The sequence below is a fragment of the Procambarus clarkii genome, chromosome 52, assembly GCF_040958095.1.
Source record: "Procambarus clarkii isolate CNS0578487 chromosome 52, FALCON_Pclarkii_2.0, whole genome shotgun sequence".
Lineage (NCBI taxonomy): Eukaryota > Metazoa > Arthropoda > Malacostraca > Decapoda > Cambaridae > Procambarus > Procambarus clarkii.
In genome coordinates, this window is record NC_091201.1 from 2,730,435 (window position 1) to 2,749,659 (window position 19,225).

At 37.7% G+C, this 19,225-nt stretch overlaps 1 protein-coding gene across 1 annotated transcript in view; it reads right to left on the minus strand.

The window, feature by feature from the left end:
• Positions 1 to 450: 450 nt before the first annotated feature.
• LOC123763708 (leucine-rich repeats and immunoglobulin-like domains protein 3) overlaps positions 451 to 19,225 on the minus strand; it is a 203,957-nt gene continuing 185,182 nt past the window's right edge. The window contains exons 10-12 of the mRNA XM_045751003.2: positions 12,332 to 12,530; positions 7,836 to 8,264; positions 451 to 5,470 (exon numbers count right to left, since the gene is read on the minus strand). Of these exons, the coding sequence (XP_045606959.2) occupies positions 4,944 to 5,470; positions 7,836 to 8,264; positions 12,332 to 12,530 (1,155 nt within the window). The 3' untranslated portion in view covers positions 451 to 4,943. The remainder of the gene's footprint in view (positions 5,471 to 7,835; positions 8,265 to 12,331; positions 12,531 to 19,225) is intronic.

The following is a 19,225-nucleotide window of genomic DNA, read 5'->3' on the forward strand; positions in this document are numbered from 1 at the left end:
GCAAGTCATTGGCCTTGGGCAAGCCAATAAGCCTAAAATCATTAAAAAAAATCCAAAAAAATTCCAAATAGCCATCTCGCAATGCCTGTACTGCACCACTGTAAATCATTAACTTGGTTAGAGGTTCAACTAACTTGGTAAATTAAGAATTACTTAATTAATTACCTTAATTAAGAAAATTAAGGTAAATTAAATTACTAAAAAAATTTTTTTGCATCAAAGTGTTTGTGTAGATTCTAAACAATTATACATGCCGGATGATTTAGGAATACAGTACTCATTTATAACTTTGTATTTTACCACTGTACTGCTGTTTGTATTTTCAATTCATTTCCCCTTACTTCATTTCTAGAAGACAAGAATGGAATGGCTTCAATTTAGCAGCCTGAAAGATAACTGGAGAGAAATGTATACAAAAAAATTGTTTTCATGGTAAAAAAAAAAAATCACTGTATATACACAAATTTAATAATGAAATGTTCAAGCTGCATAAAGGATGGATTATTAGTAAAGAGAAGAAAGGGGACAATGCAAGACAAATTTCCCATCCTGAGTATTGTGCTAGAGAAACCCTTCACTCTTAGTGGAGGCTTCCTAACACAATAGTACTTTTATGTTGGTAGATTCTCGGACTCGTTGCATTGACAATATAAAAACTCAAAGTCAATAATAAAATCTTCTGCACAATAAAACAAAAAATATTTAACAAATTATAACTGTTACAAAAGACTGAAGACATGAAGAAACAACACAATTTGTATAACTTTACAAATAACTGTTAATATGTCACAACCATGTATAATAACCTCAACAATCTACATACAAATTATACATATGTTTATAAATCTTAAGAATGCCATTTTTTTCATCAAATATTTATCATCCTCATTGTTTACTTAAATACTGTACATAATATTAAATCTCCAATTCTTTGAAATTCCTGTGTCAGTACGTTCACAAGACAACAGTTAATACTGCCAAGCACTACTCACAAACTGCCTATTTGCTCACATTTTCTGTTAGCTTCACAATGCCATAAAAAGTGACACTGCAATGACCAATTCCCAGCTTGTAATGGTGGTAAATTCTTATTCAGGGTAAGAAATGCATAATTTTATTATATTTAAATTTCTCTAAAAACTTAAAAAAAATAACTTTTATTTCTAACAAAATTATATTGTTTGAAAAACTCATGAAATGTAAGCATAAATGCATTTGTAATTTACTGTGCACTGAAACATCCACACTTTCCCCAGCTAACAACACACTGGTATCCAAGACTCAAATGTTTGAAAGGTGTTAAAAATCCAGCAAATAACCACTAGATGTGCAATTTTCCTTTTGGGGGCAAAGATAACTATATTGTACATGTACATACAGGCAGCAAAATCCAACATATTTTCCACCATATGGCATCCCTTGTTCAGTTTCCCAGAACATGAAGTACCAAAAAATTATATTGTAATTGCTTAAAATTCTATAATAGGTGCCTTTTACTCAATGTTTATTATATAAATTAATTAATACTCAGCAAAGTCTCTGTAAATCTTGTGCAATATACACAAAATACTTTAATTATCGAGCATAATCATTTCGCATGGCTGCCTACCAGTCATAATACCCGAGCAGTCTTAAACAGCGCCTCTGAGGTGATGGCCCAACTGCACTACTTTGCCTCGTGACACTACCTCCAGCTGATATGTCACTACTGTTAATTCAGTCTCTCCATTCATATAGAAAACACTGGCAGCAGCTAGCAATTGGAAAGCATAGCATAGGCTCATTACACAATCTCTTGTATATGGTCCTCAGGTGACAGCTTACTGTCCAGAACCACCCCTGAATCTCTGAGTTTTCTGTAAAACCTCTTCACACAATTTGTAGATTGTGTGGCCTATATTCTCCTATTCCACATTCCATAATATGGGATTTATTCACATTGACTTCTATCTGCTAAGTGTTGTTTCACTTATTTTGTCCAGGTCATCTTCAAAAGCATTTGCAATCATGCAAGTCTCTTATCTTCCCCAACTCTAAGATCTCTAGCTATCACGAAAACAAAGTAAATTTGTTACACAGCATCTTCTCGGTCAAAAACCATACTGTCTGTTGTGTTTTGTTTCCGGGTATTCTACCCATTTTGTTATAATTATATTTTCTTTCAGTGATACAGGTCTTTAATTCAGAGGGGTCTTCTGTTACTATTTTTGCAGAGTGGAGCTATGTTTGCCTTTTTCCAAGCAAAATGTGCTCACTTGTCCTGGTCGAACTATCTTTCAAGCTGCTCGTCTCTGTCTACTTTCTTTTCCTGAAAATATTTTATTTTACAGGGTATTTACATGTCCTCTCTGAGCCTTTTCTTCCCCCACAATGGAAGAGTTGGCTCTATTATCACACAATATGTTCTTGTATGTGTGTGGAGAGCAACTTGTGTACAAATGCTGTATATTTTTAGTACCAGTGTCATAAATATCCTTTGCAAGCAACTATAGTTGCCTATATAGAATAGGCAACTATAGCCCTAAATGGCAATTACTATGTCATTGTAATAAAAGATGGTCTCTGCATTGTTTATAATTTAAAATAAAACTATCTAACAAAGCTTTTTAACAAAACTTCTTTAAAATGTGACATTTACAAAGACAAACTAATGGTATTTATAATTAAGATAGGAAAAAATGAGGATGTAATGTGAACTCTCGTTCACTTTTATCTTGTGAATCATTCTTAATGTTAATGGATGAATAAACTAATAAACTTACTGTCACAAAACCTAATGAACTTCATAATTTATGTATCTAGCAATTTTGTTTTGAATTAATACATAATATTTGTACATGTTTACTAGGTGCTTTCTGGACACTTTCTATACATTTTAGGGTAAAAATCTATTTCATGTACCAATTTCTCAATTTTCAAACTGAATAAGTAACAGTCTTCAGTTTGTATTTTATTGCCCTCTAACTTGGTTACATCTTTCAATATAATATTTATGTATAAAAGCCACAAGTGATAGAAAAAATATTGTATCACAGGCTTAACAAATGGTGTATTGATTAGATTTCAACAGTTTGAAGTTCTTTAGTTGATACTGTCAAATTAAATGCTTAAATAATGATGTTCTAAAAAATTAACCCATTTCTTTCAAATAATGTGTCATCAAGTGTGTTTACACCGTAATGTTGAAATTTTTGCCATGGCAAACATGATGTTTATATACACGTTTCATATATTAACATTCACATAACATTCTAATACTTATAAATTAGATTATATTTTTAATTTCTTAACTAATTTCAGAAACACTCAATTAAATATAAGGTTGTGACATAATAACTGCTTATGTCCAATGGGTGACTAGTTTCAAATAAACTTACAATACTGTACACTAATTTGCTTGTGTATAAATGCCTGAAATATTATCATCTTAATGCTTGGCTGAGCATATTTTATTAACCTATTTCACAACACATGCTTGCAGCATTTGAACTTCATAACAACTAGGAACAAATAATGCAGTGCTCTAGGGAGAGAAAACTTGGTTTAAACACACTGGGTCCCTATGATGAATACACTATAACAACTCTTGACATTTCCATTCATGACCATTGCAATTATTCTATTAAGCAACTGCATATTCTCTATGAAGCACAAGAATTGTCCCTAGGTAAATAAAATATAAAAATATTCTAAAGGAACACAGCTGAAGTTTTTCTACAATATATGAAAATAAAACCTAATAAGCTAATAATGCACCACAAATGTTTACAAGGTACTGGTAATCCCTTCATATTATGGAAAATGCATTTAGCTGGCTTCCTCTACGGATCAAGTCTATAGTACACCTATGTGAATAGAAGTGGTACGTGACTACGAGTGTGCTCACAGAGCACAGTCTTGCATGAATGAACCTCTTTACAGGCTAGAGAAAGAATGCAAAATAATTCTGGTCACATCACCCTGTTATTTTTCCCATTTATCATTAACTGTTACCACTAAATAAGTTGCACTATTCATATGGGTAGTTCATCCATGTAACAACAAAAGATAGTTAAATTGTAAATTTTTGAAGCCAAGACTTAGGCTTAACTATGGAGCAGAAAGAACCCTTAAAGGTCCTTGACTATGGAGCAGAAAGAACCCTCAAGTATGATATTTGTCCAAATTATACTTACGTACCGCTAACCTTGTCAATTGTTGCTATACCATTTGTTAGGGATTTACTAATTTATTTAATAAAAACCTATCACATTCTACTATATGATAGCATTCACTGCAAGTGTGATATCAATTTTATAAACTCAGAATATGTCAGGGTGTTATCTGGAATCATCCTTTTCAATGAGCAAATCCACATTTAATGGGAAATTGGTCTGGTCTAAATATTCCCAATAAAATAAATGATGAAATATATATGTATTCGTGAGAAAAAGGTTCTCCAGTACATCATTATGAGATGCTGCCATTCAGCCCCGACTCAAAGACAGGGAAGGGAGACCCCATAGTGTACCACCTCACTGCCTGTGTCCTGCACATGCTGGTCATCTCTGCTGGTGGCTCATCGCTCCCAGATAACACCCTGCAACAAGGTAATCTAACCACAATCTGTTGAAGAGGGCTAAAGACCCAAATGTAATGGAGAGTTAAAATACCAGTAAGACATTTACAAGTTGAGAACTTTGTACAGCTTAACACTGGCAGCACTGGAACAACTATGGCACCAGACAGGTACTTAACATACTTAACTCCACCTGCCCACCATTTATTTTATAACTTAACCATAAATATCATCTACTGTACATCTATTCCAATTTCTCAACATTTAGTTTAAGGATAAGAATTTTATCTTCTGTATGGAATGATGGCAAAAATATTTTACAAATATGGACAAGATAAAAGTTGTGGTGGGAGATGCAGTGTTAGATAATTTGCACTAGTGACCATTATCTGGACTCCAGAGTTTGCTTTGGAGGAATGCTGTTAATAACTTTTCCATTAGCATTATCTGTCCTTAAATCCAGTTTACTTCTTCCATCCCCAACACTGTACACTGAGGTTCTTGGGTTATGAGCGTTACTTTCACTATTATTTTTCACCAAAGTTTCTCCTGCAGCCACTTCAGGACTATGGCAGCACTGGTCTTTATTTTGACTGTTCCCAAGGTTATCCACAGCAGCTTGAACAAGCTGTGGATAACCTTGCCTTGCAGAAGTGTCAGATGGAGAGGCAACTGATGATTGTGTAGAAGAATTAGTATGGCATAAATGCTGACCACGAGGTAAGGTTGTAGACGGAGTTACAGGCGATGACACGGGAAGAAGACGAGAATTTGAGCCTCGTCGAAGGCTCGCAGTGTAGAGGTTAGGGCTGTATCCTCCTGGTGACAGGTGCTGGGGACTAAAGGTAGAGAGTCTCGGACGACCCATTACCTCCTCACACCCAATTATTTCACCTGGACCAGAACTTACACCTGAAGAAAGAAAGAATGTATATATTATCTACCTGCTTGAGATTATTGTTTTTTGGTTTCAGTAAAATTGCCTATTTGGCTTTTTCAATACACACATGGATAAATGAAAGATTTAAATACATATGAAGCCACAAAGGAGAGTATAGTAAAAAATACAGTACTGGCAATTTATAAAAAAGTTAACTAGCATAATACACTAGACTAAAAGAATACTGTGGACTCCTGTGAGTCAAATACTTGAGACTGACCCCATATAGACCATCCAACATTCCGTTGCAGCTCATGTCTGCTCAATTTTGCATTTTTTCCCAGAAACACAATCCATGTATGAACTTCTCAGTATTTATACACACACACATACAAATTATATAAAATGTAATATAGCTGTATAAAATTATCATTAACATGCAAGAAAATAAACAAAACCAATTTGGTGTGGTTGAGCAGACCACCAACCAGGCGGCCTGGTCACAGTCCGAGGCCATGGGACACGTTGAGCCTCAAAAACGACAGGTAATCCCCCCCCCCCCCTCCCCTTCCTGTACTTGCCTTGTGACCTGTGAGTATCCAAGTGAGGGATCTTCACAACACAGTACTGTATAACTTTTTACGCGAGAAACAGTGCAAGTACCAAAATCATAGCCTATCACTAGGCTGGCTACAATGTGTCCACTCACAAGCTCCATCACCATTCTCTATCTTCATGAATAGTTAAAAATAAATACTATTTTTTAACTACTTCATCTTGACTAACAGTGCTGCTACACATCTTTCCCGCTCATTGAAAGCTAAATTAAAAACAAAAAATGGCAGACATCCTAATTAATCAACATAATTAGAAATGGCACACAAGGATTAAACATGAAGGGTATGAATGAGAGGCATCAGGAATGGCCAAGTGGGAGAATGAATACAAAATTCTATCTGACATACTGCAAACCTGTACCATGCAGAATTATGCCAATCCCTATACCTGTGCCAGGATGCCACAGGTAACAAAACCTGGGAGAAAAAATTAGTTCACAAAGTATTGTAGGTCTCAGGACCTTTGCTTTGGATTGCAGCACAAAGAAAACCTGGTAAACAAGATGTTTGTTCTTGGTGTAATTTAACAAACCTGTCTATCCTATACACAAGAATGGCGAGGACAACCTGCCGCCGAAACAAAAAAGTCAAATCTTACCCAGTACTCTTATTACGCACATCAAGCACAAGTGCCAATGTTCTAAGATAGTAGAAAACTCAAGAGAAGAATATTCACTACTATGACACTAACTAAACCCACACACAAAAGATAATTGTGTTATGCGGGTCAACCAGAATACAAGCGGCACCCACTAAGAACGCAGTTGTCAAGGGGGTCTGAGGGCCGAGTGGACGGTGTTTGGGATTCGTAGTCCTAAGGGTCCGGGTTCAATTCCCGGCAGTGGTGGAAACAAATGGGCAGAGTTTCTTTCACCCTGATGCCCCCCATTCACCTAGCAGTAAATAGGTACCTGGGAGTTAGACAGCTGCTAAAGGCTGCTTTAGGGAAGGGGGGGGGGTTATGAAAGAGAACAAAAAAATCCGTTGATTGACAGTCGAGAGGCGGGCTCAAAGAGTCAGAGCTCAACCCCCGCAAGCACAACTAGGTGAGTACAACTATCTCGTGCCATTTGCTTGTTGGGCCTCTTGATACTTTACAACCCCTACAGTATGTCGTGCCATTTAGTCTGATATCATTGATAACAGGGCAGTGAAGGCTGACTGTATAATACATCCACACAACTTGTATAAATTGTACAGGTTCAGAACTCAGCTTCACAACCTTAGAGGAGAGAAGAAATGGGGGGGATATAATAACTACATACAAGATCTTGAGGGGAATAGATATAGTGAATAAAGGATGTCTATTTAATTAAAAAAAATTGTAGAACAAGGGTACATGAGTGGAAGCTGGCCATGCACTCGAGTTAAAAAGATGTAGGGAAGTTCTGGTTCCCTGTACCAGAACATGGAACCAGACGGGTGGTCAGCAACTGGAATGAATTGAACGCAGAGGTTGTTGAAGACAATTCCATCCACAACTTTAAAATGAAATGATGAAGAAAATGTTACTGTTGAGAGAGGTAATTAGCATGTCAGGTATAAATGACTAGGAGATGGGGGCATAAGGAGCTAAATCTCCCTCCTCCAGTCATTAATAGGTATAAACTTCAAGTGAGACATTTGTCCTGTAAAGCACAAAATTATCACATACATGGTTTCTAAGAACTCTGAAAACTGTAAATGTTTAGATATAAAAAGATATGGAGATGAAGAATTAATTCATATGCTTTTCTGATCTGCCATAGGAAGCTATGCTTGATAAGAGAATTGCACTAACCTCTTATGACTGAAGCCGTTCCCGAATCTGCACAAATGATCAACGATCTGCGGAGACCCGGTCGAGTGAGATCTAAGGGAAGCAAGTCTTCACTTGACCGTTGAGCAGAATCTCCCGTTCCCGAATCTTTGCCACTGGAATGTTCCGAGCCGCTATCCTGTGCCATGGTGTAAGTCTCGGGAGGATTTGCTAAGAGTGGGGTGAAAGTGTGTACAAGGTCTGGAGGCAAGTGGTGGTGTGCAGGCAGGTGAGATGGGTACCGACCAAGCCCGTCTTCCCTTGGGTACCCAGAGGGACCACCCAAAGCAGTAGTTTGAGCTCGCTTTCTGGTCTGGTGAATGATGACCACCCAAACTAGGGATGTTAAAACTACACAACACACCACGGCTATAACCACAATACCAGTTGTTGTTGAAGTATTTGTCATGTCTGCAAAAAAATATTTTCCCATTATTATTTTAATTTAAAAAAATACAAAGTATGATCTAAAAGAAATTGATTACAAAGAAAAATACTTTTCACATGATAGGAAAACAGTCATGAACTTTCATATGCTAACATTTTGAAACAAATTTTTTATATGGCACAATAAGCTTTAATATTATTAGTCAACCTTCTATAAGTAAAATGTTTGCTAATTTAGATTTGCAACTCTTCACAGTCTGAGTTTTGGAAGTAACACCTTGTCAATGTCTAGTGACTTCAAGTTGTGTCATGACTGGTATATGTATAAAGTTTAGCTTTTGTGGTTGTTAATGTAATGTTTCTCTTAGCTAAAATGCCAGTTTGTTTTATTTGTGTTAATTTTTATGTTTCATTTGTGTTTAAGAGAATGTATTAGTAAATGAGTATGATTCTGTGTGTAAAAGTTATCCCACGCATTTTCGTGAGAGGAGCGTTTCTGCACTCCACAAGAGAGAGAGATGGCCGGGACTCCTGGTTGATACCTGATACTCCATACACACAGGTTGTGTTGTGTGTGCTAGTGAGGTACTCGCCTCACTGTGTGAGGTTATTGACCTCCATTTGCTGTATATCCAAGTGAAGAGAATTGTATTCATTAACCCTTAAATTGCGCATCGCATCATATGATGCTTTGACCGACTTGCAGTAAATTGCGCATCGCATCATATGATGCTTTGGTGTACTACGCAAGATTTAAACGGCCCGTGGATACACGGGGTTCACCACACCTTCATCAGGGCTCTTGTAAACAGACACCATTTTTTAAAAAAATCATGGGCCAAATTCCCGGGTGTTAGGGGCCTCAGTATTGAGTCAGCTACCAAGCCTGATGCATGCAGCATGAGCTCACAGCACTGCTGTTCAGCTTGTGACCACAGCATCGCCTAAAAATGCCATAATATACTTGTTCATGCTATTATGTAGCGATGCTATTATTACAGAAGACCCCTGACTGTGATAAAACTGACCAGGTTCTGATAATAGCAGGATTGCGGTGATATTTAGCGCTGTGCTCCATGGAGGGAGGAGTAATGCTGTGGGAGGGGAGGGTAGTGGCATTGTCTTCTGACTGTGTGTGGCCACCTTTTATTGACTGCACTCACCATACCAGCTTAGTGGTTCGCTATGGTGAACACAAATGTAGATACTTATATATAACGTGTGTATAGAGGGTATAAACAGCAAGAGTAGTAGGTTGGGAGCCGCCATTTTGGTGAGGGCGGTGGCGTCGTCTGCACAATTTATCATGTTGTTTACTGGTGACCACGATGGTCTTTGGGCACCATACCAGTTTACTTGTACAAGTATGGTGAATAAAACAGGTAGATATTTACATATAATGTGTGTATATAGCGTAATAACACCACAAACAGTATTGTTGGAGGAGAAATATTAGTGCGTCTGGCTTTGAGGTCGGTAGCCATCAGCTGACTGTGAGAGTAGCTACGTCTTTGTGCCTTTACTCACCATACAAGCTTCGATGTACAGTTATGGTGAACAAAACATGTAAATACTTATATATAACGTCTGTATGTAAAAGCAAAAACAGTATGGTGGGTGGAGAATGGTGGCAAGTCAGGTGAGGTGAGGTGAGGTGAGGTGAGGGAGGGAGGAACAGCCAGTGGCTGGCTGCCACTGCCACTCAGCATACCAACTTAGTGGTTCATTATGGTGAACATGAATGTAGATACACTTATATATAGCGTCTGTATATAGTGAATAAAAGCAAAAACAGTATTGTGGGAGGAGAATGTGGGCGAGTCAGATGACTTGAGGGAGGGAGGAAGTAGCAGCCAGTGGTGGGCTGCCACTGGCACTGCCACTCAGCATGCCAACTTAGTGGTTCGTTATGGTGAACACGAATGTAGATACTTCTATATAACGTCTGTATATAGTGAATAAAAGCAAAAACAGTATGGTGGGAGGAGAATGTGGGCGAGTGAGGTGTTGAGGGAATGAGTGGCAGCGAGGGGCCTCGTAGCCTGGTGGATAGCGCGCAGGACTCGTAATTCTGTGGCGCGGGTTCGATTCCCGCACGAGGCAGAAACAAATGGGCAAAGTTTCTTTCACCCGGAATGCCCCTGTTACCTAGAAGTAAATAGGTACCTGGGAGTTAGTCAGCTGTCACGGGCTGCTTCCTGGGGGTGGAGGCCTGGTCGAGGACCGGGCCGCGGGGACACTAAAGCCCCGAAATCATCTCAAGATAACCTCAAGAACCTCAAGAGTGGCTGGCTGGTGTGTCGCGGTCACTCCTCGTTACTTTTTGACTCATAATAGCAACTTAGTGGTTCGTTATGGTGAACAAAACATGCAGATACTTATATATAACCTGTGTATATAGTGTAATAACCGACAAAGTATTTGTTCACTGTTTGATGAACATAATTGAATCAACAACATGCACACCATATTTTTGAGTACAGCGATGATTCACTCATTTTATTATATAAATATATCACACTACACACTATTGAATAATATTACAGCAAAAAAACTACGAAAAATCAATCAGACATTGAAATAATTAGGTAATTATCTCTTTGTGGCAACTCCGGCCTGACAGGTGGCGCTCAACTGACCGCCTGGGACGCCGCTGAGTCAGTGCCTGTTTTTTGCCAGACTTCCCCACTCTATAGCGGGCAATATATGCCACTTACGATTTTTTTATTATTTTTCCCATGATCAGTGAACACAAATTAACAGGTTTAGAAGAAAAATTTTTTTTTTTTTTTTTGGTATGCACCTGCGAGTGACATGCTAAATAGCCAGGCACCATACAAGGGTTAATCTAACATAATTTTACGTAGGTAATTTGTAGCAAAATTTAAAAAAGTTAACAGGTACATTGTAAGAAAAATAGTAGGTACATTTTAGTGAAATTTGAGGAGTATTGACAAGTACAATGTAGCATAATTTGAGGATTTCTAGGTACATTGTAGTATAATTTGAGTTCAACATAACAACCATGATATAAGATGATGGCAGTGATTACAATGGTGAAGTTATATGGCTTGGGCACATATTTTGTGGTAGCACACGATACAGTGCGAGTGTGAAGCACTAGGTTAAAAACCGAGGATGAAATTGGGTACTTCTTGGTGTCTCTTTTGAATAAGGCATAGGTTGGACAACTTTTTAATTCGTTACGGAGTGAGTTCCATAGACTAGGTCACTTTACTGTATTTGTATAGTGTTTACACAGATTTAGTTTGACTCTTGGGGGGGATATCAGAGATATTTATTTCTGGTGTGGTGATTATGGGTCCTATTACATCTCTCAAGGAAGAGTTTCAGATCAGGGTTTGCATCTATGAACAAGATTTTATACATGTAAATGGCACAAGAGAATGTGAGGAGTGAGTTTGTTTAGCATGTTTAGGGATTTAAACAGGGGGGGCAGTGTGTTGTCTGAAAGCAATATGTTTGTTATTGTTCTGATAGCAAATTTTTACTGGGTGATAATGGGCTTGAGGTAGTTTGCAGTGGTTGAACCCCAAGCACAGATACCATAAGTAAAATAGGGATAGATTAGCACGTAGTATAATGAGAGGAGAGCAGAGTTTGGAACATAATACCTGATTTTAGAAAGTATACCGACCGTTTTTTGAGACATTTTTGGTGATGTAATGTTTGTGGATGCTGAAGTTGAATCTCTTATCTATGTATAGGCTAAGGAACTTTCCATCCTTTTTATTGCTGATGTTAACATTAGATGAATTGGCCTCAAAATATCTAATCCAAATTTGTATGGAAAGAGTAAATACTATTACAAAATTAAACAAAATGCAACCTTTGAACATTTGAACCTTAAATAACAAAACAATTTTATTAGCAGAATAGCATACCAAAATTCAGAACAGAGGACTAGTGAAAAAAAAGTTTGTGTTTTTAATTACATAATTTATAACTACAGTACTACTTTATTGTATCCCTAAAATGATGTAGTATATAGCATGAAAATGTTGAGTAAACACTCCATGCATTTCAATGTTTAACAAAATGTTCAAGTTTCAAAACACAGCTAATCATACCTCTTATGGCGAGATTAATATGTCCTCGTGCTGTACCAAGAATGTTGGTCAATTCACACACGTAAGTTCCAACATCGTCCATTTGTGTCTCTTTGATGAGCAGGTATCGACTCTTCTCTACCAACACGTAGCGACGATCGTCTACCAGTGGAATGCCATTCTTGCTCCAGACCACCTTTGGTGTGGGCAGCCCAGTACCCTATTTTCAAATATAAACAAAACAATTACATTTCAAAATTAACAAATAAAATTTCTGTACTATATTCAAATCAAATTTGCAAATTAAAAACAAAAAATGCCTTGCCATTTATTCCAAACAGAAACTTGCAAACTCCATAACTATTAGTTCTTTAGATGATTAAAATGCCCAAAAATGTGAGGTGAGAAAACCTCACTTTAAACTCTACCACATGTTCTACCTGTCTGTTGTTGCTTCCAGGGATCAGCATCTCCAGGGCCCAGTCCTTAACCAGGCCTCCTGGTTGCTGGACTGGTCAACCAGGCTGTTGGATGCGGCTGCTCGCAGCCTGACGTATGAGTCACAGCCTGGTTGATCAGGTATCCTTTGGAGGTGCTTATCAAGTTCTCTTGAACACTGTGAGGAGTCGGCCAGTTATGCCTCTTATGTGTAACAGAAGCGTGTTAAACAGTCTCGGGCCTCTGATGTTGATAGTACCTATTGCACCTCTGCTTTTCAACAGGCCTATTTTCCACATACTACCATGCCTCCTAGTTTCATATGAAGTTACTGTATTTCCATATGCAGAATTGGAACCAGTCCATCTAATATTTCCCAAGTGTAAATTATTATGTATCTCTACCACTTGCACTTTAGGGAATACGGGCTTACAATTTTTAAGCAGTCCCAGTAAATTAGTTGTTTATTGAGTGGATTCAGGCAGTAAAAAAACTTAGCAAGTTCTTCAGGTCAATTTCTTCAGCTTTGAATGAGGCTGTTAGTAGGCAATAATATTCCACCCTACAGAGCACTAGTGTCTTAAAATGTGTCAATGGTATGGTGCTTGAAAGATTGTGTTCTTTAAAATTCAGGTTTACCAATATGATTACTCTCAGATCCTTTAAGTTTCTTTTTATTTCAATACTGTGACTTGGCTGCACTGTGTGTGTGATTTCCATTTCGATATTTGAATTTTTTGCATAGTGCAGTAACAGGAACTTATCATTATCAAACATCATTTTAACTTCTGTGGCCCATGGAAAGATTTGATTTACATCAGATTAGACTTTACTGTGATCTCTATCTTGTCTACTCATGAAATTCCTAGTGTCATCTGCAAATGATGATATATTACTATAGTTTAGATCCCTGGTTATGTCTGATATGAGGTTCAGAAAAAGTACTGGAGCAAGTTCAATATGTTGGGGGGCTGGGTTTTTCACGGTGGATGATCCAGATTTTACTGTCTTGACTATTACACTCTGGGTTCTGTTCATTAGGAAGTTAAAGATCCATCTCCCTTCTTTACCAATACTGTAATTCCTTCTGAGCACGTTTTGTGCACAAGAACACCATGGACACATTTGTTGAAAGTTTTGGCGAAATCTGTGCATATTACATCAGCGTGTTGCTTGTCTTCCATGGTAGACAATTGTGGTGATAATTAGCACTGTGCGTAGTATGGTGGGAGGATTAATCTTGGTGAGGGAGGGAGGTAGTGTCATCTGTTGACTCTGTGTGGCCAACTGTTATTGTCTGGACTCGCCATACCAGCTTAGTGGTTTGCTATGGTAAACACAAATGTAGATACGCATATATAACGTGTATGTGGTGTAATAACAACAATAGGAATATGTTGGGAGGAGCCATTTTGGTGAGGGAGAGGGCGTTGTCTGCATGACGTATGCTGTGTAGAGGGTGACCACTATGATCTTTGGGCACTATACCACCTTAGTTGTACAGTTATGGTGAATAAAACATGTAGATACTTGTATATGTGTGTGTGTGTGTGTAGTGTAATAACACCACAAACAGTACGGTTGGGGTGGAGGAATGTTAGTGTGTTTGACCTTGAACAAGAGGGAGGGAGGGAGGAAGCGTCAGCTGACTGTGTGGCGACCTCTGTTATTGTCTGAACTCACCATACCTGCTTAGTTGTACAGTTATGGTGAACAAAACATGTAGATACTTATATATAACATCTGTATATAGTGAATAAGAGCAAAAACAGCATGGTGGGAGGAGAGGGGTTGGCACGTGAGGTGTTGTTGAGGGAGGGAAGGAGGTGGCATTGGCTGACTGGTGTTTGGCAGCCACTGGATGCTGTTTTGACTCGCCCTACCAACTTAGTGGTTCGTTATGGTGAACAAAACATGCGGATCTCGGTTCACCTACCAAGACAAAAGAAAGGCAGCCAAAGAATATCAAGTGACCACTATTCCAATGGTTATTGCCTCCCTGACAAGCGACCTTCAGCTAGATGCTCAACAAAGCATTCCAAGCACTAACAGACCAATCCTCAGTCAAGGAAGGAAATAATAACAGAATATATATAACCTCTTATATTAATATTAATGTAATAGAATATATATATACAGTATATATAGTTAATAGAATATATATAACCACTGTATATAGTGTAATAATAGCAAAACTATTTGCTTATTGCTTTATGAACATAACAATTGAATGCCTAATATGCATACCATACTTTTGAGTATAGCAATGATTCACACATTATATAAATATATCACACTACGCACTATTGAATAATATTACTGCAAAAGAAAAAATCAGACACTGAAATAATTGGGTAATAATATCTTTGTGGCAACTCCCACCTAACGGCTCAGGCAGAGCTGACCACCTCCAACGCTTGCTCTGTCAATGCCTAGATTTTGCCAGAATTCCTCGTCCTAATGCGTCCAAAATATGTCGCCTATGATTTTTTTGTTAGTTCTCGCGTGGTCAGGGAACACAAATGAACACTTTTATAGGACAAAAGAAAATTTTTTTTTTTTTGTTATTTTTGGCACACAACGGTGTTAACGGCTATTAAGCCAATAGCAACATTAGGGTTAACCTGACTTGCTGAGTGACGTTCACATTGTCCACTTCTAATGCTGCTTCCTTGTTTTATTTTCTCCTGTATATTTTACATGAACTGTATGAGCTCGATTATTCAAAGCCCACTGAACTGAATATTTGGGTATTCCCGCCAAATTTATCCTGGATAATTTTCTGGCAAACCTTCACCATATTCAGGCAGAAATCTAGATAACTGGAGATTAAATTATGTAAATTTTCAGGAACTACACATTTCAACATCTACAGTATCAAACACGAAGACCAACTACGACAAGGTAAGCTGAAGTTTGTTTTGTATTTTATATTTATATATAGAGAAAGAGAGAAAGTGTGAGTGTGAGTGAGAGAGTGTAATTACCTAAGTGTAATTACCTAAGTGTAGTTACAGGATGAGAGCTACGCTCGTGGTGTCCCGTCTTCCCAGCACTCTTTGTCATATAACGCTTTGAAACTACTGACGGTCTTGGCCTCCACCACCACCTCACTTAGCTTGCTCTAACCGTCTACCACTCTGTTTGCAAAAGAAAATTTTCTAATGTTTTTGGTGGCACCTTTGTTTCCTTAGCTTGAGTCTGTGTCCTCTTGTTCTTGAAGTTCCAGGTCTCGGAAATTCTTCCTTATCAATTTTATTGATTCCTGTTACTATTTTGTACATAATGATCATATCACCTCCTCTTCTTCTATCTTCTAATTTTGGCATATTAAACACCTCTAACCTTTCCTCATAGCTCTTGTCCTTCAGTTCTAGGAGCCACTTAGTGGCATGTCTTTGCACTTTTTCCAGTTTGTTGATGTGCTTCTTAAGATATGGGCACCACACAACCGCTGCATATTCTAGCTTTGGCCTAAGAAAAGTTATGAATAATTTCTTTAGTATTTTGCCATCCATGTATTAAAAAGCAATTCTGAAGTTAGAAAATGTGGCATAGGCTCCTCGCACAACTTTCTTTATGTGGTCCTCAGGTGATAGTTTTCTATCTAGCCAAAACTAAATACTACGAAGATAAATTTACCCAAATAAAGAGCAACATTAAACAAACTTGGAGCACAATTTCACAAATATTGGGATCAAAGAAGTCTTTAAATAACAAACCGACTCTCCTGTCTAATAACGATGGTCAGCTTTCAGCCTCTGATTGTGCTATTGAGTTCAATAGGTTCTTCTCTTCCATTGGTTCATCCCTTGCAAATGATATTCCATCTTCCAGTACTGACATTAAGGACTATCTTACAGGTAACTATCCACAGTCTCTGTACCTAAAGCCTATTAATTCCACTGACGTCAATGAGATAATCCTTTCCCTTAAAACCAAGTCTGGTGCCCTTGAGGAGATACCAACTTTAATTTACAAAAAAGCCTCCAGATCTTTAGCCCCTGCTATTGCTTTGCTCTTCAACAATTCACTTGAACTCCAAACCTTTCCAGATATTCTAAAAAAAGCGAGAGTAACGCCTGTCCACAAATGTGGTGATCTCACAGATGTTAACAACTACAGACCTATATCAATCCTGCCAAACTTGTCAAAAAATTTTGAAAAACTAATCTATAAGCAGCTTTACTCATATCTAGCCAAACTCAATATACTTAGCCCTTGCCAATATGGCTTCAGACCCAAAAAAAGCACTAACGATGCACTTATTAGTATGCTTAACTCGATTCATACAGCTCTTGATAAAAATGAGTTCCCTGTTGGGTTATTTGTGGACCTGCGTAAAGCTTTTGATACTGTCAACCACCAAAACCTTCTTCTTAAATTACATCATTATGGAGTCAGAGGACACTCCCTACAATACCTCAAATCCTACCTTACTGACAGGCTCCAATATGTTTCTGTGAATAATACAATCTCTCCCACCCTACCCATCAACATTGGTGTTCCTCAGGGCAGCATACTTGGCCCTCTCCTCTTTCTCATCTACATTAATGACCTTCCAAATGCCTCCCAACACCTCAAACCAATTCTATTTGCTGACGACACAACCTTCATTTACTCCAGTCCTGACCCCCTTGCTCTAAATGCCACAGTAAATACTGAGCTAAATAAAGTCCATCTTTGGCTAACTTCCAACAAACTCACCCTTAACATTGACAAAACTTTCTATATTCTGTTTGGCAATAAATCCTCTAATCAAATAAATCTCAAAATAAACAATACCCAAATTTGTAACAAATTAGATGGCAAATTCCTTGGCATTCTCATTGACCACAAGCTGAATTTCCAGGGACACTTCTAAATATATCAAAAAAAGTTTCAAAAACTGTGGGCATTCTTTCTAAGATCAGATATTATGTACCACGCCCTGCCCTGGTGACTCTCTATTACTCCCTTATCTATCCATATCTCAACTATGGTATTTGTGCTTGGGGCTCTACTACCCAAAATCACTTACGTCCTCTAATTACTCAACACAAAGCTGCTATTAGGACAATATCCAACTCTGGCCCCAGACATCACTCGGTACCCCTACTCAAATCTCTGAATATGTTAAGACATTAAGTCACTGCACATTCTCTCATGTGTATTATACATATATAAAACGCTAAACTATAATGCCAATCCTGATCTCAAAAGCTTCATAGAAGGTTGTAACAGAACCCATGAGCACCACACCAGAAATAAATACAGTTTTGATATTCCTAGAGTACGACTTAATCAAACTAGAAATGCTCTACAAATCAAGGGGCCCAGAATGTGGAATGACCTTCCCAACCATGTTAAAGACTGTACCTCTCTCAACCAGTTTAAGTTAAAAACGAAGCTATACCTAATAAATTCCATGTAACCTACCTTACCCTTCTATTGTCAACCAATGTCTGTTTTTTTTAAAGAGCGCTGTTTGTCGACATAATTGTATTTGTGCTGCTTTTTCATCTATGTTTTCATTTCTTGTTTTCATTCTACTCATTATGCTCAATTAGTATTAAGCTTGTCATTTAAGTTTATCATGCCCGAAACGCTTTGCGTAATAGTGGCTTTAGGCATTGTATGTACTAGCTCTACCTATAAGTCAACCAATCTTTGTAAAAATTTATTGTATGTATGTACCTTACCTAAATAAACATTTTATTTTATTTTATTTTATCTAGAACCACTCCTAGATCTCTTTCTCTATAAGAATTCTTTAAAGATTTCTCACATAATATATAGGTTGTGTGGGGTCTATGTTCTCCTATTCCACATTCCATAACATGGTATTTATGCCTATTAAATTCTATTTGCCAAATAGTATTCCATATACTTATTTTGTCCAGGTCTTCTTGAAGGGCATGACAATCATCTAAGTTTCTTATCCCTCCTATTATCTTAGCATCATCAGCAAACATGTTCATATAATTCTGTATTCCATCTGGCAGATCATTTATGTAGTCAATGAACATCACTGGTGCAAGAACTGAACCCTGTGGTACTCCACTTGTGACATTTCTCCAGTCCGATACATTGCCTCTGATTACTGCTCTAAATTTTCCATCAGTTAGAAAAATTTTCATCCATGTTAGAAGCTTACCTGTCACCCCCTCCAATATGTTTGTTTCCAGAACATTTTCTTATGTAGAACTCTGTTGAAAGCCTTTTTTAGGTCCAGATAGATGCAGTCAACCCAACCATCTCTTTCCTGTAAAATCTTTTGGGGCTCGATCATAGAAACTGAGTAAATTTGGTACACAGGATCTTCCAGATCGAAAACCATACTGACAGTCTGATATTATATAGTTTTTCTCCAGGTGTTCTACCCATTTAGTTTTAATTATTTTTTCTAATATTTTGACTATTACACTTGTCAATGATACAAGTCTATAATCGAGGAGGGAGGTCTTCCCTGCTGCCACTTTTGTAGATTGGAATTAT